This window comes from Corella eumyota, chromosome 1 (assembly GCF_963082875.1).
Source record: "Corella eumyota chromosome 1, kaCorEumy4.1, whole genome shotgun sequence".
NCBI classification, from domain to species: Eukaryota; Metazoa; Chordata; class Ascidiacea; order Phlebobranchia; family Corellidae; genus Corella; species Corella eumyota.
The window spans coordinates 13,781,052-13,802,094 of NC_137490.1; the positions used below are offsets into that span (position 1 = coordinate 13,781,052).

The 21,043-nt window shown below is 30.0% G+C and overlaps 4 protein-coding genes across 5 annotated transcripts; 1 reads left to right on the top strand and 3 right to left on the bottom strand.

Annotated features, from left to right (window-relative positions):
- Positions 1 to 293: 293 nt before the first annotated feature.
- On the top strand, positions 294 to 1,720 carry LOC145746481 (uncharacterized). Its single transcript, XM_082564777.1, has 4 exons — positions 294 to 407; positions 599 to 778; positions 1,409 to 1,525; positions 1,661 to 1,720. The coding sequence occupies exons 1-4, from the start codon at positions 405 to 407 to the stop codon at positions 1,679 to 1,681; spliced, it is 321 nt and encodes a 106-aa protein (XP_082420903.1). The 5' UTR covers positions 294 to 404; the 3' UTR covers positions 1,682 to 1,720.
- A 96-nt stretch (positions 1,721 to 1,816) lies between these two features.
- On the bottom strand, positions 1,817 to 4,003 carry LOC145746461 (hydroxylysine kinase-like). The gene is made up of 6 exons (XM_082564754.1): positions 3,718 to 4,003; positions 3,325 to 3,429; positions 3,041 to 3,204; positions 2,748 to 2,922; positions 2,504 to 2,599; positions 1,817 to 2,384 (listed from the first exon to the last, which is right to left on the bottom strand). Exons 1-6 carry the CDS (start codon positions 3,989 to 3,991, stop codon positions 2,020 to 2,022), a joined length of 1,179 nt encoding a protein of 392 aa, XP_082420880.1. The 5' UTR covers positions 3,992 to 4,003; the 3' UTR covers positions 1,817 to 2,019.
- Positions 4,004 to 4,716: 713 nt separating this feature from the next.
- LOC145763752 (hydroxylysine kinase-like) lies at positions 4,717 to 5,645 on the bottom strand. Its single transcript, XM_082575267.1, has 4 exons — positions 5,606 to 5,645; positions 5,366 to 5,461; positions 5,161 to 5,250; positions 4,717 to 5,096 (listed from the first exon to the last, which is right to left on the bottom strand). The coding sequence occupies exons 1-4, from the start codon at positions 5,643 to 5,645 to the stop codon at positions 4,717 to 4,719; spliced, it is 606 nt and encodes a 201-aa protein (XP_082431393.1).
- Positions 5,646 to 7,900: 2,255 nt separating this feature from the next.
- LOC145753659 (uncharacterized) lies at positions 7,901 to 19,590 on the bottom strand. Of its 2 annotated transcripts, none has more exons than XM_082570086.1 (13): positions 19,237 to 19,590; positions 18,846 to 18,988; positions 17,011 to 17,065; positions 13,915 to 13,985; positions 13,472 to 13,606; positions 13,245 to 13,385; positions 12,893 to 12,977; positions 12,595 to 12,703; positions 12,130 to 12,326; positions 11,830 to 12,001; positions 11,107 to 11,249; positions 8,985 to 9,811; positions 7,901 to 8,817 (listed from the first exon to the last, which is right to left on the bottom strand). In XM_082570086.1, exons 1-13 carry the CDS (start codon positions 19,429 to 19,431, stop codon positions 8,682 to 8,684), a joined length of 2,409 nt encoding a protein of 802 aa, XP_082426212.1. In that variant the 5' UTR covers positions 19,432 to 19,590; the 3' UTR covers positions 7,901 to 8,681. The 2 variants fall into 2 exon arrangements, with proteins under 2 accessions (XP_082426212.1, XP_082426203.1); XM_082570077.1 differs by having other exon boundaries at positions 8,970 to 9,811.
- Between the last annotated feature and the right edge of the window lie 1,453 nt (positions 19,591 to 21,043).

Sequence of the window (21,043 nt, forward strand, 5' to 3'; positions counted from 1 at the left end):
GTTTTTATGTAAAAATTTGTAAAAAAAAAACTTATTTAAAAAGATTTACTCCATTTTAAAAATATACATAAAATATATAAATAAATTTAAAAAAATGAATTATAAGTATATTTATAATAATAGTATGTTAAAAAAGGTATTTGAATATATATTTAACAGCGATAGTTCGAACTAAACGGAACTACGTACTTTTTTGTTTTATTTTACGGAAATGCCTTAAATTTAACAAAACATTTAATAATAATTAAACCAAACTCCAATAAAAACACTCCACAATGTTAAGTTGTTAAACAGTTGAGGGTAAATTAAAAAAGTCGAATATAGCGCACCCTTGCGTAGAAAAATCTGATCCCCTAAAACGAAATTCGTGTAAACACCTTTTCGATCACCAAAACTTGATCAAAATGGTACATCTTTATCTATTTTAATCTAAAATCTTGTATATTATAAATCTAAATTACTGTTAAAAAAATAACTTTTAAAATATAAGTAGAAAGATAGTATAGTTTACGTTATGTAGATTATTCTTGCGGTCATATTACAGGTTTTATTATATGTATTAAAACATTGATCAGTAAAACAGTTTTATTATGTATAGGTTAACGTACCGAAAACCCGTAAAACCTATTGTGGTCACAAGAACTGCAAGAGGCACACCTTGCACAAAGTCACTCAGTATAAAACTGGAAAGGCTTCTTTATTTGCTCAGGGAAAACGACGTTATGATCGTAAACAATCTGGATTTGGTGGTCAAACAAAACCTGTCTTTCACAAAAAGGTACGAAAATACGAGTTTTTGATAAGTGTTTTGTAACCAATATTTTAAAACTATGTATAACTATGTTTTTTAGATATAATATAATGATAGATTAACAAGTCTGCGTCAGTCTGTCTGTCTTATGTCTTTGTGTAATTGCATAAATTTTTATCTTCTATATGTACTTATACAAAATATTAGTTCTGCATATAAGTTAAATTCACATTTTTTTTAAATATCACATTATTATTTAAAATCAATTCGAAATTTCTATAATTAACTATAAATATTTTGTTTTTTGGTGGTAATATTTATTTAAAATAAAACTAACAGTGGATACGTAGAATCCACGCTACCAAATTATAAATTCTTATGAGAAAAAAATGTTATAAATGTTTTTGCTATTAAATTTTGTTAAATTGTAATGAAGCAATTGTGTTTTTATATTAAAGCCTTTTTGCACTAGTACTTTAATAATTTAAAGTTTATTTAAAACATACCCATTAAACATTAAAAAAACTTTCATGTGGCACTTATTTTTACTTTATACTAATGTTTTGCTTAAAAAAACTTCAGGTGCAGGATCTGAGATAAGGTGTTTTAATTTTTTTTTTAAATTACAAATATAAAATTTTTAGTTGTTATTTCTAGGCCAAAACCACAAGAAAGATAGTCTTAAGAATGGAATGTACTGTATGTAAATCTCGAAAACAACTTCCAATCAAGAGATGTAAGCACTTTGAGTTGGGAGGAGACAAAAAACGAAAGGTAAATTATATTTTAAGAAATTGTCAATAAATAATTTTGTTTGTACCATTGTTGCAAGTTTACATTCATTATTGGATTGGCCAGTTAGTTTATTTTTATATTTTTTGTAATAATTTTATATATCTTTTTTTACAGGGACAAATGATTCAGTTTTAAGCATTTCTTCTGAAAACAAATAAACCACAAAAACTTATATTTTGAGTTATGTTTATTTGGTCAAGTTTAGGGAATGATGTATTAAATTTTGTTTGTTTTATTTAGTCACAAACGTGGTTAAAAAAGGGTGCAACAGGTACCCTTTTATTACCACCAGACACTGCCCTTATTCAAACCCAACAAAGAAAAAAAAAAGATTTATTATTTGTATTGCCCCTTGACCAAAGCAAAATCTCAACATATAAAAAAAAACAACATTTATGATTTTGCTTTAAAAGTTGTGTCTACTTTGGGAAAGTAATTATTTTACGATGAGCTGTCTGGATCGTGGAAAAAATTCAATGTTTTATTGAGTTGGTCCATAGGTTAAGCGTTTCTTTTTCGCCTCGACTTTTGTACTTTTGAAAAAGTTGGCGAACCATGATTTCATCTTTCCCCGAATATTCGATATTTTCCGGTTCCAATTTTCGCGATTTGGCTGAACCGCCAAGCGATTGCGCAAATCTCTTTATAACAGACTTGTACAACATGTCTATTTCTATAGAATTTAGTGGTATAATTGAATTGTATCCTGCAATGGCTTTTGACGCGACCTTGTCAACATTTAACCTCATTCTTAGAGCAGTAACACACTGGTAGGCAACCAAAATAGCTAATTCAAAAACCCAGTAACTGTATATCATGTCCCCAAAATCGATAATTCCTTGAAAAAAATAAATTATTTGATGTTTTCCATATATTTATCTAATAAACATAATTTTGAGGCTATAAAAACGCAAGACTTACGTCTGCACTTTGTCATAGCAGTACTTAAATACAAACCTGAAAATTCCCACTTTGTATTTTCCTGGCCGTTTATCTTTTTGTTTTCTAATTTTACCAAGATGTTGGCGTCGTTACCGTCACTGTGAATAAGACCTAGTAAAATTTACACTGAATTTTAACAGGTTTTAAATATAACGTTTTATAGTTTGGTTAATTTATGGATCAAATGCATTTTATGTTTAGGATGCTAAGTTTAGGGCTAGCAATGGTCTGCTTAGAATTGGTAAATAAGCACGCTAACCTGTTCTTAAATATTTTAGCTTGGGAAAAACTTGATTACTAAAATCGTTCACAGTATCTTCGCACATTCTCTTTAATGTTTGATCTTCTATAAAGGAAATGGCAGTCATTGTTTCTTTGACGTTAATACAGTTCCACATCGAGTTTTTCCGAACCAAATCTTTGCATTTAAGGTCCTAATTAAAATTTATGGGTAAAAAACATTTACTGTGTGTAATGCTTATTTTTTAAAGAACAAGCGAGTATTTAAAATGCACAGCCTGTTTTAGTTATACCTTAGTTACACCTACCAACCTTTATATTTAAGTTTAGTTTAGCAAAGTTTTTTCCGCAGTCGTAGGCCACATTTTCCATATTTTCTTGATTTAATGTCAATTCTTGAATAAATGTACCAGGTAGAAAAGTCAGCAGTTGAACAATATATTGGTCTATTATTTTATACTTGCTAGTTTTTCTTTCTAGAAATGCACAATATAGGTCAAAAACTTTTAAAATTATTGCATTATTGAAGGTATTAAAACATAATTAAATAGAATTATTTGAAAAGTTTTATTAAAGTAAAGGGAATCTTTTCCAACCTGTGGTTATCGTTTCCACATACTTTTGAGACAAGGTCTTGACAGGTTGCGGAGTCTTAATATCAGTTATGTGGAACAACGTTTTTGATATTGCGTTGTAAATATCTAAAATGATAACATTACTTTAGTCTTATAAAATAAGTCGTAGAGTCGTTAAGTACAGTCTTAGTACACACTAATTGGCAAGTTAAATATAGGGCAATGCAATTAAAAATATTTAAAATAGAAAAAGGAAGCTTTAAACTAGGTAACGAAATATGTTACCCCATAAATATGCTTTGAACTTGTCATTATCATATTGAGGATAAACTTTAATTGTGATAATAAAAAAAGTGTTTACTATTTCAAGTTCAGGAAAAATGCCATTCCTTCAATTTCTATTTTTAGACTTACCTACGTTTTGTGCAGTGTATTGTATAACTTTCATGTTGTATTTTACTAAGTTATTATCGTCTTTATTTTTTTTGACATCAATGATAAAGTTTTGATCATCATAACTAACTTCTTCTTTAACTTTTATTAGTTCGAGCCCATAGTATTTATCAGCAATTCGTTTTATTTGGTTGATATTTAGTTTCAGGCGAGTTTTAAAAAACCTTTTATTCATAGTTATAACAACAATGTCCTTATGTTTAGTTACGACATGTTTTGCAATAGCAAACTGCATGGCTATGCTACGTTTTCCTGTTTAGATAGGATTTTCTTGTTTACCAAGTCTCGTTTTTTAAATTAAAAAGAGAATAAATTGAATACAAATAAGTTTAGCTTTATAATTCTTACGTGAATTCGTATCGATTTTTACTGACTATACACCCGCTAAATCTTTGTCCCTGTATAAAAACACTACTGTATACTTAAGGTTGTTGTTGTTATTATATTTTAAAACACCGCAGGGCAGTGTACTTATAGTCAACCGTGAGGTTATTTCTTACAGGTAAACATTATTAAACAAAAGACTAAAGAAAAATTTTGGCTTAAAAGCTTTTCTAATACAAATTGCACACAATTTAGCATGAGATTTCTACTGTCTGTCATCATAAGCTTGGCTGTTGCTTTGTTAAGTAAGTGCTACATTTTTTTGTTATGAAATCTGTCATATCAAATCTGATATCATGTTTAGTCAAACGGAAATATTATAATCGCGCCAGCACATACGTCGGAAGGAACCTGAAACTGATCAACCATTAAACCACTAAAAAATGATTTAATTCATGTTACTACGAGTGCTTAAACTGTTAACACATTTATACTATCACAGGCTTTAATAAACAAATATGTACATTCGCGTGGTTTGGCTCATTTATGTATTTAAGATATCTTTTGTGCTAAATACAATAAATAATATTGCCTTTTTTGTATGTTTTAATTTATTCACGCCGTTTAGATTTTTTTTTAGTTGAGCAATTTCTTTTTTTGCACCAAATTAAACCATAGCCCCATTGTTTCACTTTTTCCTTTAGTCCAATAGTTTTGTAAAAGTTGGCGCGCAATTTTTTCATCTTTTCCGGCATATTTCATGTTTTCCGGGTTCAAATGTCGAGTTCTTGTCGAACCAGATATCGATTGCACTAATCTTTTTAAAATAGAGAGGTACAAAACGTCTTTTTCAGTCGAGTTTAATGGTATAATAGATTGGTATCCCGCAATGACCTTTGATGCGACTCTGTCAACATTTAAACCCATTCTTGTGGCAGACACACATTGGTAAGCGACCAAAATTGACAGTTCAAATATCCAATGACTATATACCATGTCACCAAAATCGATTATTCCTTAATGAGAAAAAAAATTAAAATTCAACTTTTTTTTTCAAGAATGTGATTTTAAAAAATTAACCTGAAAATCCCCATTCATTATTTTTTTCATTATTTTCTTTTTTTAATTTTAACAAAATATTTGCATCATTCCCGTCGCTGTGGATTAACCCTTGAAATCAAACAAAGAATAAATTATTGTTTTATAGCTTTAGCTTTTTTGACTAAATCAACAAATAAATAGATATCCTAATAAAAGTCAATTTCATCTATGAGTTTAAATATACCTTTTCTTAAGTCACCCAATTTTGGTAATATTTCTTTAATGAAGTTTTCTAATACTTTGTTGCACATTTTTCGTAATATATCGTCTTCTATTAAAGCTACAAAAGTACGCGTTTCCTTTATATTAAGAGGATGCCAAATTGAGTTAACGTTACCTAAATCTTCGCGTTGAACATCCTAAAACAAGTTTTACACAAAGTTTTTCTAAAATTATTATTTGGTTATGTACATTAAATACTAACTGTAATATTTAAATCTAGTTTTGCAAAGTTTTTTCCACATTCGTAGGCTATCTCTTCACCGTTGGCTTGAGTTAGTTTTACATCTTCAAGAAATGTTCCAGGAAGATAAGTCAGCAATAACACAATAAATTTGTCTGTTTCTTGAGTTTTTCTATGGTTATCTCGTCTATCTTTGAAGTAAAAAGAAGCTTAATGACATATATATAGCTAAAATTAGTATAGTAGCTTTTGTAAATGTTCTCTCGAACCTACCCTTAGGTACAACTTCCACAAGCCTGTTAGACAGCGATTCTACGGGTTTTGGGGCATTAACATCAGTGATGCGCTGCATTTTTTTGGATATTGTGTCACAAATATCTTAAAATAAAAAAATTGATTGTTTTTTTACCGAATATTTTACAATTTAAAAAAAAAATATTGAGTAGGTATGTTTTAAAAAATTGAGTTACCTTTCTTTTTTACAGAATACTTGAGTATTTTCATATTAAATTTTGCCGTGTTGTCCCTGGATTCATTATCTTTCACATCAATGATAAAGTTTTGATCTTCATAGCTGACTTCTTCTTTAACTTTAACTACTTCTAGTCCGTAATATTCATTTGCGATTTGCTTTATTTGGTCAGTTTGAATCTTCGGATTCGTGTTAAATTCTTTAGTTGACATTTTTATTAATTCTATTTCTGTACCAGTAGAATACTTTTAATCACGCTTTTACTCTTAATTTAACTTAAACCACTCTGTAATAGTAGAACTTATAAGTATTATCAATTTTGGATAAACCCATATAAGCTTACCTTATTTATATAAACTGATAGTTTTTTTATGTTAACTCAAATTGCAGTTGTTATTTATTCTCCAACAAGCGTTTATTTTACCTCCCCGTTTTAGTTATTTGTGTTTACCTAGAATTTGTTTATCAACTGACGGTATGCGTTTAACAACTATTTATGTGGGAGTCTTGAACTTGGTTTCCTAGTATTGCTTTTATATGTTAAACAAATCATTGGGCTTGTTACTAAGTGCAAATGTTGTTTTTTAAAGCAAAATTGGTAGTTCATTTTTTTACTGAAACAACTTAATAACATAAAATTAGATAAAACGTATTCTATCGTATATTTTTAAAAACTAAATAGAATTTAATATTCTCTTACCTTCACGATAATTTGTATTCACATATCGCTGCATAATGCATAAATTTGAAAAGATACTTATTTAACAAAAAAATAAATAGTTAGGTAATACAAGGAAACTGTTACATTATAATACAATCAATCTTATTATTTGCCTTAACCTACTTCCTTAACTTTAACCGCTTTATCATATCGCCATTAGATTATAAATTTATTTCATAAATCAGGTCAAGATTTTTAAAATTATTAATCATATACTTGTCGGTCGTAACCCTTTTACATTTATCTTATTTGCTTTTTAAATACTATTATTCTGTCAGGGTAAATCATTTGTCATTTTGTTGTTTACAAACTCGTGTTGCTTTAGAACGCCTAAACTTCCTGTAAATATGTAGTTGTGGTAGTGATACACTTGAAATACCACACTAATTGGACGAAGGTTTTTTAATATGGGGTCATTTTAATTCTAACGGTATTTTAAACTATATGTACAATTTTTCAGAGTAACAATATATATCTACCCCTAGTTAACGTAAAACATTCTCAGTAGTTTTCAAACATATCTTAAAACTAAAGCCTTATAAATATTTGTGTAATGTTGTATGTTAACGCAACCTGACGCAGGCAGCAGCTGTTACCAAAATATACGAAGTCGAAAATGTTTAAACGGAAATGAAGTGCTAACAATCATTAAATAATAGCACTTTACGCAGATAGCTAAAACCTGCATTTTTCAGACGTAAAAACATAATTTGATGTTGTTTTAAGCAACATTTGTTAATACATATCATAAACGGTTTTTCTATGACATTCACCAGGTAATTTCCTGTTTTGGTAGATGACTTACACAAACTATTAAGCTGCATTTCACGTTAAAAAGTTTTGTGAAAATAATTTATAAAATTTTTTCTAATTTTGTTAAAAATATCAAACATGAATATTAAAATGACACTTTTATTTAATTTTTACAAATACAACAATTGAACGTTTTCTTTTTTTAAAAATATAATAATATGTTAATATTCACAATACTACATCATATAGAACAAAAACATAAAAATATGAGCTTAGCTGATACCTAAAAAATTACACCAGGCGAAAAATGACTTTAAAAAAATAAACTTAATTTTAAAATAAAATATATGTATATATAATATATGTGCTTAAAATTTTTATAAGTTATGCGACTACATGTTTAAATAAAGTGTTAACTTGATATTATTTTAATACAGAATTAAAAATTGTGTACGTTTTATATAGCTTATGTACAAAAAATAAAGACCAATTGTTACAGTGATTTAAATTAAAGACAGAAAATTAAAAAAACGTTTTTTTGGAATATTTATTAACACAGGATAATTTTAAACTAAAAAGTAATAATGTGTAGGTATTTTGTGCTCGTAATTTTAAAGTTAAAGTGTCTAAGTGTAAAAGATAGTAAAATATAAAGATGCTGATATTTATTACAAAAGGTGTATTTTGGACGGACTGCATAATAAAAAAATAATTGTAAGTTGTTAAACGTATTCCTGGTGCTTTATAATATATACTAACGATAAACATTGAATATCTATTAAAATATGGACATAAAGATTGTCATCTGTAAATCAAAAAGCTAACTTTAAAAAACAGGGTTACAACAATATACGACACTGGTCTGCCAATTAAATGACTTTTTTCAAAGAAAGAACACCTACAAGTACAAAGCAATTTGAAAGACCAAACGAAAGGAAGCCAATGTAAAAAATGTAAATCTTTGGATGACAAAAAGTTAACACTGTTTTAGGGAGCTTAGTAGAAAGAAAACACGGTTACATATTTTTGGTAAAAAAAATGACAACAAGGAAAAGCATTCAATGGACGGTGGTGTTAATCGACATTAGGAATTGTGCGTGATATTACCAAACCATATTGTCCATTTGTTCTTGAAATAAATTCAAATTTATTCACGATTCAGCTTCTGCAGCTTCATGGGCAATACCGTTTCCGACCGAGTGTTTTACTTCGTTTGGTTCTTGTGTGGTAATGTCGTCCGCTTGTTCATTTTGTTGCTCGTCGTCGGTAACTGCTTCGGAAGCGGGCCTGTAATGTTTAAAAGGCGGCATTTAAATTGAGGATAAACACAAGGAACAAAATATTGTTAATAAATTAAATATAAAATCAACAATAATTTCGCCTGGCAAAAAAGGGTTTATATCCTTAATTTTACATATATTTACCCTATATGTATGTACCTTGTAGTAACGAACCTTGCTGTTGATTCCGCTGACAACTGAGATCCATCCTCCGCCTTTTCCTGCTCCTCATCTTGTTGCTTATTATCTTCCTCTTCTTGTTCTTCCTTGTCTTCCTGATCATTGCTGGGGTCTTCTTTTGTGCTATTTTGCTCCGGAGTTGATGGTTTGGAGACAACTTGTTCGGGGTTTTCACTTGGAGGACGCGGCGAAGACGGAGTTTGGACGATCTGTTCCTCCTCCTTGTTTTGCTCTGGTTGGTCGTCTACAACTGGTTCTACAACAGGTGGTTCTGTGACGTCATTTTCCGTTTCTTGTTGGTTTTCGTCGATGCTTTCTTGTTTGGTATTATTGTTCTCGACATCTTCAGAAACTATTTGGTCATCTTCTTCATTTATTGGAGCATCAGCTGGCGCATCTTCAACCTTGTTTTCCTCTTCACCTCTATTAGAAGTGACATCCTCTTGGGGTTCGTTTGTAATAGAAGTGACGTCATCTTTGTTGGTGTCATCAGTTGCTTTGTTTTCATTTTCATCAACCGGAGCGGATTCGACATCTTCGTTACTCTCAAGACCAGGAACAACTCTTTGTTTATTCTCGACAGAAACATTTTCGATGTCTTCTGTTTCCGAAATATTATTCTCTTGATCAACTTCATTTTCTTTTACCTCTTCAGTTGTCGGTTCAGTCGAAGGATCTTCGCTTTGATCTTCAGCTCCGTCTAGCGGCGAAGATGAGCGCGCTTGGTTGGTTTCTGACGCAGCTACTTGAAGACCAGCTTCGAAGACTTTCGTTTCTTCTTCAGTTGCCTGTGGATCTAGCAGCTGTGGCTCGGGACTTTCCTATAACAAAATTTCTTGTTGATTTGTCTTTGTAAATTTTATAATAAAATCATATTTTTAAAGGTATAAGTGTATGAAAGACTAACCTTTATTTTTACCTACAGGCATACCTTTAATTCAGAAAATGACATTTTACATCATAGGGACATTTTGCATAACTAGCTTTGACTATTTACTACTACTATATCAATAAGTGTTTTTATTTAAAAACTAGATATTCAATTTATATTGAAATATGTTTTTATAGGAATACTAGAATATAAAAAATCATTTATTGTACGAAACGTTACGAGCGTTAATCTTGGTAAAAAACAAGCATATATTAAATTGAAAGCAACTATATAAATAATAGATTAATGCGAAATAGGATAGTAAGATAGCTTTAAGAATTAGTTATTATTTTTGGCAACACTCAAAAATATTTGGCAACTTTGTAATTTTTAACTAAGGTATATCTCATTGCATCGTTGTCCAAAGTTTACAAAAATACAGCGTCTTCCTAGTCTCAAATCAGGCTGCTGGGTTTTGCATTGAATTGGACGTGACTTTAGTTTTTCTGGGCGAAGCCTGTGTGGAAAAAATCTCGTCTAAGAAAATATTTCCACGAGAATTTTGCCACACTGTTTTAATTATACCACAGCAAAAAGGGTTAAATAGTGTTATGAGTTTGGTCAATATTGATTAGTGATTGTGTGATTTATTGTACAGGTTACTTTGGGTCTGCATGTCTGGACCTGTTTTTCTAAACTATATGAAAGTTAATAACTTAAATATTTGTTCTAGTATAAAAAGCTATACACTGAACTGTATTGTTTAACTAACAGTAAGTTAACTTTTTAACTTGTTAGTAATATTGTCTAACACCTTAAAATTTGCAGTTCAAAAACCGTTTTTAATTTACTTTTTAATAACACCATCCATAGTTTGTATTTGTTTGTTGGGCTTTTAGTCCTCAATAAAACTAAATGTTTGGTGTGCTAGGAAAATTTAATTCTGTGCTAAAATCTCGTTTTAATAATTTAGTAACTGTATTGACATCGATCGCTCTTGATTTAGAAATACACCCATGCTCTGTTCTTTATTTCTTCCTCGCCTTTCTTTTTGCTATTTTTCGTTTTTCTTAATTTTTTTTTGATAAGATGCTTACGGTCTATGCTTACTAACTTTAGAGCACTATTGTTCCACTAAAAACAGTAAGAATGTGTAAAGAAATACAGCAAACAAAAGAATAAAATGAAATTTCTTTAAAAAAGAGGTAAAACATACAACTTGTTCTACAAAGATTAAAAACTTACGTTAGACTCCTCTACGTTGTTTTCAATAACTTCATCCTTTAAGTCTTCTTTCTCCTCCGGTTTTTCTACCTCTACCACTTCCGGAATCTCCTCTTCCTCTTCATTCACGGGAAATCCGGAGGACGGAGCGGGGGCTGGATGCTCTAAAAAGTCCGGAGTGCAAAGGGAGAGGGTTAGCGAGGGGCTGCTAATGTTAGTATATATACTACTGATAGAACTTTGACTATTACTACGCAGGGATTTCTCTATTTTAAACACAAATAAATTTTCATCTACGCTTTCTATGTCTTACATTACGTTACATTAGTTGTATTACATTTGTGTTTAGTTTTTTTTTAATGTAATATATATGCAATAATTTATATTAGCATAAACAATTATAGTAATGTATTAGATACGTTACCGTTGGGCGTCAGTTGATTATTTAGGTAAGTATTAGTTTACGTACCGATAAAATTAAGTTTTATCCGTAATGTTTAAAATGTAAATAGTTTTTAAGTTTAAAATTGCGTCATAATTTTTATGAGTCACATTAGTTATGAAAAAGGGGGTATGAGGTGTAAAAAATAATCAATTAAATAAACCTTATTTTACAAAAAAATGCAAAGTGTTGAAGAAAACCACGACCAAAACGCAAAACAATATTAACACATTGATCAAATTTCCTAATACCTCTTTATATTGTATGCCAGGACTGGTTAAAAAAATTAAATTTTAACCTACCTTCCAATCCTTGTGGTGTGTCGTCATGTTTATTTTCTTCCTCGTTCTGCCGCGAAGAAAGATCAGTCACGTGTTCACTTTCTGTGACGTCATTGATGTTGTTTTCTTCCGCGAGGTTATCCTTGGAGGAGACGGCCACGATAACTTCATCTTCTACAACATCGGCCGGAACCTAAAATTAAAAAAAATAAAATGAAGTTTTTTCAATTGTTCCAAAAATTTAATAGTTAAGAAAGCAGCATATTATTATTATAAACTAAATAAATAAATTTAAAAAATAAAAAATATTTATTTTTTTACTTGATCGATCGGAAGATCAACTTTCGTGTCTTCGTCCTCTTCTACTTCATCCGCTTTAATGTTGTTTACATCGTTCCGGAAGACTCCTTCGTCGTTCGTGGTTGCAAGAAGAACGGGGGCTCTTCCACCTCCGGATCGCTTCACCTTGACAGGTTTAGCGTGGAAGACAGATTCTGCCTCTTGGGAGGGAGGAGGACCTAAAAAATAGCTGAAAAGTTATAAGATTCTTTAAAGTAGTTTTAATGAGCTAGGCTGTTGCGAAATGCTAAAAAATAACCAAGTGCATTATTTTTCGTTTATTAAATAATAAGAAATCGAATAACTAAATAAATAGGCAAATGATCAGACCTAATAAAGTAGGTAAACCTATGAAACATATATACAAACCTTACATTAGCCTACAAAACATATGTAAATTAAGTGTTAAACTTACATAAACCTATTTAACTATGTATAAAGTGTTACCTGGCGGTTTTTGTGGTCTGTATTTTTTAGTTGTAAGAGGTTTGTATCCCGTAGCCGCACTTGCCCCCATTACCGTTTCTTCTTCTTTATAAAATTTCTTTCGAGCATACTGTAAAATAAGTGACGTCATATTCAAAATCAAATACGCAACATTTTGGCTCAATCAAACACCTGCCTCCAAAATATGTATTTATATTAACAGGACCAACGTAACAACAAATATGTTTTGATAAAATAAACATGATATTACAATTCTTTTTTGGTTTTACTATATAGTAAACAACAGTTCACATTTTACCATTTTTGTGTAGGTTTGACCGTCGTCTTCTTTTGCAGGAGGTCTTGGTCTACGCGTTCTATTAATTGGGGGCAGGGGTGCATTACTAAACAAAATAAGCATTTTTCTTGTGATTTGTAGTTTTTATTAACATTTTTTATAGAATTTTCCATTAGAAATGAATAAACTTGTAATTTTTGGTTTCCATATCAAATATTGAACGAATACGTAAACAAAAAAATTAGTAACTGGTAACCTAACTAAAGATGTGGTTTAATTTACCGAAAAAATGTTTCAGTTAATTTTAAATTGTTACGTCATTGACATAAATAAAAACATTCCCTCAATTTAAAGAAGTTTTACCATAACTTACTTTCGTCTTGGTGATCTTGCTAAAGAATTGAGGCTTCCATATTCTAGTTTCACAAGAGGTTGTCGGCTGACAGCAACATAATGCGATCCGTTCACCAGTTGCTCTGGGGTTGTTACTTTTTTAAAATCCATATCGTATAAACTAAAATCAAAAATGTTTAGTCAATTTCAGGTTTGATTTATTTCTAAAAGTTGGTAAACTAACACAAGGTTGTTTGAAACACGTACCGACTAACGGCGGATGCACTGTTGAAGATGACTTTTTCGTTCACCTCCTCCAAAATTGCACCTATATTTCTTAGTGACTTTGGTCGTAAAAGAACACGTTTAGCATCCCTGTTTATGTCGTTGTTGGCATAAACGCTGTAAATAGCATTACGAATTTAATTTTACTATAGTTAGTTTGCTTTTTTTTCCAAATATGTTTACGATTTTGGTTGTGTCGCTAGTAAGGGTTAAAGGCACAAGGCATTATTTATTACACATGATCACAGGTTTGATTCTCCTATGATTAATTTTTGACCGGCAAAGTCATTTAGAGTAGAGACTGATAATGGGTAACAATAGTTAAATTTCTTAAATTTCATTGGGCTTTACAGTCGACCTATTTACACCGAGGATAAATGAATAAGTATATAAAAACAGGTTAAAAGTAATATATTGCCACTTACTAAATCGTTTTCGGCCGACCGCTTTCTTTCTGCCATCTTGCTGAGACTTCCATTTTACGGCGATTTGCAATCTAAAACAAAAACGTTAACAGTTAGGCATTCTGACAAACTATTATTATAATGTCCAACTTTAAACTATCTGTTGAAGTTGGCTAATTTGAATTTTAACATTTTGTTTTACACTCACTTTACTAGTATTGGAAATCCGCAGCCTTTCCATTAAAATTCGCCGTCTATTTAAAAAATTATTTTCTGGCCGCCAAGAGTTATATTTATTATTACAAAACGCCATCGAAAGAGTAAATATTTTATTATCTTTCTTTTTAAATTAACATTCAATATCTTTAACAATTTTTTTTGAAAAGCTGTTAAAATTCAAATTGCGAATTTTTTCCCTTTAGCTTGATATTAAACTAAACTAATCAAGTGGTCGATCGTATACTAACCAGACCGAACAAAAGTTTGAACACAATACAATACAAGTCCTTCGCACGCTTTATATATCTGGTTAGCCCCAATTAAAACCACGAAAGCGGCGATTCGTCACACTCAAAAGATTAAGGCCTGTTTATTTTATTAATAAAATTAACTTTTTTCCAATAAATTTTCATGTTAAACAATATACAATTGATAAATACAAATATATTTGCAGACTGTCACATTATAATTATATTGAAAATGTCGTTAATGTCATATTTTAGCGTTGTGAAATGCATCGATTTTTAATGGATGTACAAGTTAGGTAGAATTGTTTGACCAAGTACCTGGCTAAGAGGTTTTAAAATTCCTGGTTACAAAAGCTAACACCAAGCAATTTGCTTTTAAATTGACCGACTGACCACTTATGTAATGAAGTTTGGCATTTATCAGATTTTTAGTAACTAAACACTAAATATATGTTTAAAAACAAAAATTAATCCTATTTTGGGTACATTTTAAATACAAAGTGATTCTAATTTAAGAGAATAAAAAATATATTTATATCGTAAATTTTAATTGGTAAAAAATTTATGAAAAAATTTGTAAATGTAAATAAAACTTTATTGGTTATTTAAAAGCATAAATATAATGTAATATCCATTTAAAGCTATACTATAGTATGCATTAACTCTAAAAATCTTGTTTTGGATACTATAGCGTCATACAATTTTATAAATATATAGAAACAAATCTGTTGAATTTCAAAGTATAGGCGACATTGATAAACAAAGTCTGTATCAAAATTAACAAAGAGCCAGTCGCTAAGATGGTATCAACTTTCATTGTTATGTATTTTGTACGACTTTGTTACTTAATTTTTGTTTCGTTTTTATAAAGGACAATATACAATGTATTGGACTTAAAAATATTATAAAAATGACAATTTAATTTTAACTATATGATCATGGCATACTTACAGCTTCAAATAATATCAAGTTAAAACGTAGTGTCATTTTTTAAGTGTCATTTTATTAAGTTTTAACGTTACAAATTCGTTTTTGTCAACCTAAAAATTGCTTAATTATATGTTAGTAAAATATAAAACTTAGTTAAGATAAATAACAGCCAAAAGCACTTAAACCAAATTTAATATTCCATTTAAGTACGTCTCAAAACGAAAAGTGAAATTGAAAAAACCATAACTCAAAAGTTTATAAGCTGTCTGTGCGATCAATAACTAAATCAAAAAATAAATTGAAAAGAATGGGAAAGGCGACGTCGTAATTAACATTTCGTATTGAAAACTTTTAAGAAAAATCGGCAGTTGAGATTTACATATTTAGTTCCTTGCGTCCCGCCGTTTTTTCATTTATTATTTATGTGCGGTCGCAATATTGCGAATTTTTTCAATCTGATCGATTCTGCCACGCCACGTCTTGGTCACGTGATTATCACGTGACAACTTTTTCAGTTATAGACACTCCCATTTTACATAACAAGATACAAATTATTTTACACTTTAAATTAGAAATGTAATATTTTTTTCTTTTGATTTTCACTAATAAAAAAATTTAATGTCTTAAATTTTAACGAATAGTATTTAATTAAGAAAATAAAAATAATTACCTTTTTTAAACTAAAAAACTTATATTTTTATTTTCCGCACAACCAACTGTTAAACAACCCCTAAAGAGCTATAACAGTTTCTATAACAAATAAGAATTTAGTTTGATAGGAAATACAGTTGTTTGCTTTTGTTTAAGCCCTTTGTAAATTAACTAGTTGTTCATTTATGTAACTTCAGCTTCTTCTGTTAACTACTTAGAAACTCTTTCACACATTTCTGCTAACTGGGAAATGCCATGACTAAAATACTGTATATAAATGTTAAAACAAGATAAAAAAACTCGATTTTGCGCCTGCGCTTACACTCTGAAAATGAGAAATGCAACAAGTCTGCGCGAAAACATCACATATGCACGTGGGTCGATATTTGGAGAAAAAAACACAGGAAATTAATCACGATCTATAATGCACTAAGTCGAGTCAAGACGCGCGTTTTTATATTGATTTTTATTTGGTAGCAGTGTCGTTAAACGTATAGCAAGGATTTACATATGACTTATATATTGGTATTATCACTGTCTTACCCTACCATTCACGATACTTTGTTTATTTTTTAAAAATTTTACTAGCTATTCTAGCAACTGAGTTTTCTTTAAATACAGTTCTAAAGTTTCTATTCAGGCAACTCATTTTTTTAATTAGGGAAGGAGACTTTTTTAGCATACGCTTGGTTCCCAGATTAATTGTTGCAATTTTAATGTGGGCTTGTGCTTTTTAGAGTTAATTATTTATTACTTGATGCGATTTAAAGTTTAAGAGCAATTAAAAAAATAATTAAGGTAAAGCTTTTACGTATGTCATCTTTTTTGAATTTACCAATTCTCCCGAAATTATTAAAATATATATTTTTTGGGATAGCTAATCTGGCATATTTATTAAATCCCCTTCTTAGATAATAATTTTTAATATTTACTTGCAAAAACCAATATGTATAAAATTCTGTTAAAATTTTTCCAAATATTGTTTTTTTCATTTTTTGATTATTTCTCAAAATCTAACAAAATCATGATAATCTTTAAAGCTGTAAACTAAAAAAACAATTAAACTTACGTCCATTGGATTCTTTTTTGGTGATGGCTTTTGCCTTATGGCTATGTCTCTATATCTGTAATAAAAATAGGGTTAAAAAACCTTTGTAACCGTAAGGCTTTAAAATGTATACATACAATTTATGATATACAATAAAAGAATACAATATTAAGCAAAACTTTTAACGCTTAAATTAAAGATTTCGTTATATTGAGAAAAGTTTGGTTAGTTTTTTTTGGTTGGATTTGTAATTCAATACTAAACTACTTTATATTAATGGCCATTATTCTTATAAAAGGTACAATACATTATGCATGCCTATTACTTTCCCATTAACTAATCCACAAAGTAATGCTTTTTAAAGATAATGTTGCTTTTCTTTTTGACCTTCGAAGCTATTTAATTAAAATTAAATAAAAATCTATTAAGTGCAAATCGAGGAGGGGCAATGAATGGCAGTTAAACTACTTTAAAATAAATAATAAAAAGCCATCAATTTTTATTATTTAAAATTAATTTTTTTATTTTTTAAACAGTGTTTTGTGGTTTTAACAGTTTAGCTATGTATTTAGTAAACACATAGCTGTAAATGTATTATCTAAAACAATAACAAACAATACATTAATTGCAAAAGGGTGAATAAATTATAACCTACTTTACATTGTAAATAAATTGTGTAAATAACTAACTGTCGTTAGGTTGACCATATTACAAATTTTTATGCTGTTAAAATGACCGGCTTATTAGTAAATCGTTGCCACAATTATTATTGTTAACCTTTTTACCCCTATAATGAAAAACAATGGGACTAAGCAAATGTTATTGTAAGCATGCTTCCCAGTATAATAAAGTTAATATTTTCAAGTGTGTTAAGTGGCTCGCTTTGTGTTTTTGATTTATCTCGGAAGTCTAAATCAACACAAATGTGATATTGACAATACAACTTCAAGTTTAGGTAAAATAATTAGCTTCTTTACTGTTTCGAACGTACCGGTAAAAGCGCTAATTTTAAGGATAAATGCTTTAATTTTTGAAAGTAAAATACTATAATTTTACCAAACAAATGGGTTAAAAAATGTGTCAAATTTTACAACGAAAACGTATTATGTATTAATTTGAAAAGATATTATTTGAAAAAAATGCATCAATTTAAAATTTAAAATTGTAATTACCAAATTAAAAAAATGTTTTAGTTTAAACAAATAGATAAAATCTAGAAGCTTTCAAGCTAATGGTAGAGGTAAATGTGAAGGAGGAAAAATTAACACACTTAGAGCTGTATAAACGTTTAAATTTTGCAAATTTATTATGTCAAGTTATCATAACTTTCTCAATGTCGGATCATTTCAATTTTAGTTAACCGGAACTAAACAATATTCAGCAACTACCCACGCCCAGCTCTGTATATAAAGAATTTTCCAGAAAACGCCCAAGTAAAAAAATAGTTAAATAAACCTTGGTGGGTATTTTTTTTAATAAAGGTGTATGATCTACAGGTTAATATTTACGTTTACGTAGCGTAGGCGTTATGTTTAGCTAAGTTTAAAGCTTATTGTTCGAGTTTATTCACCAAGTGAAAAACATTTCTTGTTTGTAAACCGGCCTTTCTTAACAAACAAATTCTTACAAAAAATAAATTTTAGAAATTTCGAAAAAAGTTATTGGAATTTTAAAAATTGCATTTGTTGGCACATTCCTATTACAATTTAATATGTCATTGTCCTTTAAGTTAACCAAACATAAAACTTTTTAAGTAACCTTAACAATGCGCGAAATCTGGTTATACAACAAAGCGCAAGGACCAAACCAAAAACGGGTATTAACGTCGAGTACAACAAAAGAAAGTTTGCACTTACTCCAGCCTTCTAAACCTCTCAACTCCCCCCGCGACCAAATCCATTCCATTATGGAGTTCCTGTAAGGCTTCGACTCTGTGACCGCCCTTCGGGGTGTAGATATTTCGTACAGCGCCAAATGGTGCCTTTATACCCACCGTTACCTGCACAATAGATAATGAATTGTGATTTGATTGACTAACTCGATTTTAATCTAATAATTTTAAAGGTGTCTCTAAAAATGCGGTTATTGTTAATGTATTTTGGTGTTTATTAGGTTTTTTAAAAGAGTGCTTTTGACTTGTTTATGGACATTTTTGTGAAGATGATGTTTATATGTTTAAATACATGTCCCTAAATAACATAACCACGTTTCGTTAACTTTTTATCAAGTGCTAGCTTTTTTTGTTACCTGGTTAAGAAATCCATTGAAGTCGGAAATATATCGACGATTGACCACGAACCGTCTCCCAGGAAAATGTCCATTGCCGTTTAAATAAACTTTTATGTGCTTGGCGACCTCGGGTTGCTGCATGTTCATAAATTTGTTGTATTGCTGGTATGCTTGACTGTGGGTGTCGTCGTGTTGTGAGAGCGTGGTAGTCATGTCGTGAAGCGCTTTTGCGCAGTCACAAAAGAATTTTAGCACCCGAGCAAATTCAAAAACGGAGACCGGGGTTTCTTACAATGGGGTAGTTTTCGCCAAAACCAATCTTGTTGATTAATCCCCTATAGCCAACGTTTTCTATAAATACATAAAAATAGTTTTACTTTTAACGAAAATACAAAATATCATTAATTTCTCTACCTTTATTAATTTATAACCTTATTACTACATATAAAAATAAAGATAGCAATTCTACAACTTACTAACCTACTTATTAACCTAGAACTAAGGTCTAATCTATTCTATACACGTATAAGAAAATTTCACTTGGATCAATTAACCGTATTAATTTTACAATAGGTCACTCCGATTACTTGTTGTGTGTTTTAATTAGATTTTAGTAAATACGGGGAATTAAATCTCTTGAAATCCGTTACAACGTGGTGCAGGTGCATTCGGCTCATCAATAATGTAATTGTGTATTAGGAAAAGGCATCTGGGCACAGCGTAATTGATAGAAATAATTTTTATCCGTAGACGCTGTGTGATTGATTTAATGATTTGGTACAGTACGGTGTTCGTGCTATTAAAATAAAGGTATTCTAAAACGTATTAGGGACTAATGTTCGTAGTCCTATTTCAGGTCAGTCCAATATTGATTAGGCCTAATAAATACGATCTAAAACAACAAGCACGACATAACCCATTTAAAAAGACAATTTCCACTGAGACAAAATAAACATTTAGATCGTTCTAATAAGCGTGCTTCAGCGAAATAAAATTTGTTGATAGACAAGGAGGCTGTAATTGTTGTTTTTTACAACGATTAATAAGTAACCAATTATCAGAACATAGTAATAAATTCGTAATAATTTATGGCATATCCGATAATGTATATTAAAAGTAACTTATACAAACGTCTGGCACACAATATTATACGATCCTTGTGTTACTTGACAACCGCGCTGTCTATAAACGCCAACACTTCAAAACGAAACAGCACAGCTAAATTGTCAAGTTACACATCCATGTAAAGCTTGCCCTGCCCAGCGTAAACACCATGCGAACTGGGTTTTTAAAACAATGAATTGCGTAAGTATCTCATTTCGCTCGGCAACACAATATAACAAAAGAAATTTGTATACTTTTGTTTTTTGTACTGGCGGTTCGTTTTCAAAGCAGTAACCCGGAAGGCAGCGTATCCATTTGTATCCTAAGTTTTGTTTTTTAGGAATTATGACAGTTTTATACTGGCGCTGTGCACCGTAGCAAACACACGAAAATTTTACAAAGTGGAATGTATAAAATCAATGTGGTGTGGTTTAGTCTTAACTACAGTTTAATATTAAAGTCGCTCCAAATTCGTACGTTTTCAAAACAATAATACCTGTACAATTAATTGTTACCCATTTATGTTTGTGTAAAGTATATAAGTCATAAGTGATATACAGTTTTTACCCAAACCAAGTAATGTCTGGAAAATAAATTTATAAAACTGTTTTGGTGTTATAGTAAATGGTTATTCGCGTAGTTAAATTTGACTAAATTTACTAATACATTAAAATATTTACAACCTTTTTTTCCTGGCAGCACTTTAATGTCTAACTGTTGA

Coding starts and splice junctions, on each gene's coding strand:
- LOC145746481 (XM_082564777.1), top strand. Junction 779..1,408: donor AACCTGTCTTTCACAAAAAG/GTACGAAAATAC, acceptor TGTTATTTCTAG/GCCAAAACCACAAGAAAGAT. Junction 1,526..1,660: donor GAGGAGACAAAAAACGAAAG/GTAAATTATATT, acceptor CTTTTTTTACAG/GGACAAATGATTCAGTTTTA.
- LOC145746461 (XM_082564754.1), bottom strand. CDS start 3,991: ATGCAGTTTGCTATTGCAAAACATGTCGTAACTAAACATAAGGACATT. Junction 2,600..2,747: donor GCTAAAATATTTAAGAACAG/GTTAGCGTGCTT, acceptor AAATTTTACTAG/GTCTTATTCACAGTGACGGT. Junction 2,385..2,503: donor TACAAAGTGGGAATTTTCAG/GTTTGTATTTAA, acceptor ATTTTTTTCAAG/GAATTATCGATTTTGGGGAC.
- LOC145763752 (XM_082575267.1), bottom strand. CDS start 5,645: ATGTGGAAAAAACTTTGCAAAACTAGATTTAAATATTACA. Junction 5,251..5,365: donor ATTGGGTGACTTAAGAAAAG/GTATATTTAAAC, acceptor TTTGATTTCAAG/GGTTAATCCACAGCGACGGG. Junction 5,097..5,160: donor TAATGAATGGGGATTTTCAG/GTTAATTTTTTA, acceptor TTTCTCATTAAG/GAATAATCGATTTTGGTGAC.
- LOC145753659 (XM_082570077.1), bottom strand. CDS start 19,431: ATGACTACCACGCTCTCACAACACGACGACACCCACAGTCAAGCATAC. Junction 18,989..19,236: donor TCAATGGATTTCTTAACCAG/GTAACAAAAAAA, acceptor TCTATTGTGCAG/GTAACGGTGGGTATAAAGGC. Junction 13,386..13,471: donor AGTGCATCCGCCGTTAGTCG/GTACGTGTTTCA, acceptor TTTTGATTTTAG/TTTATACGATATGGATTTTA.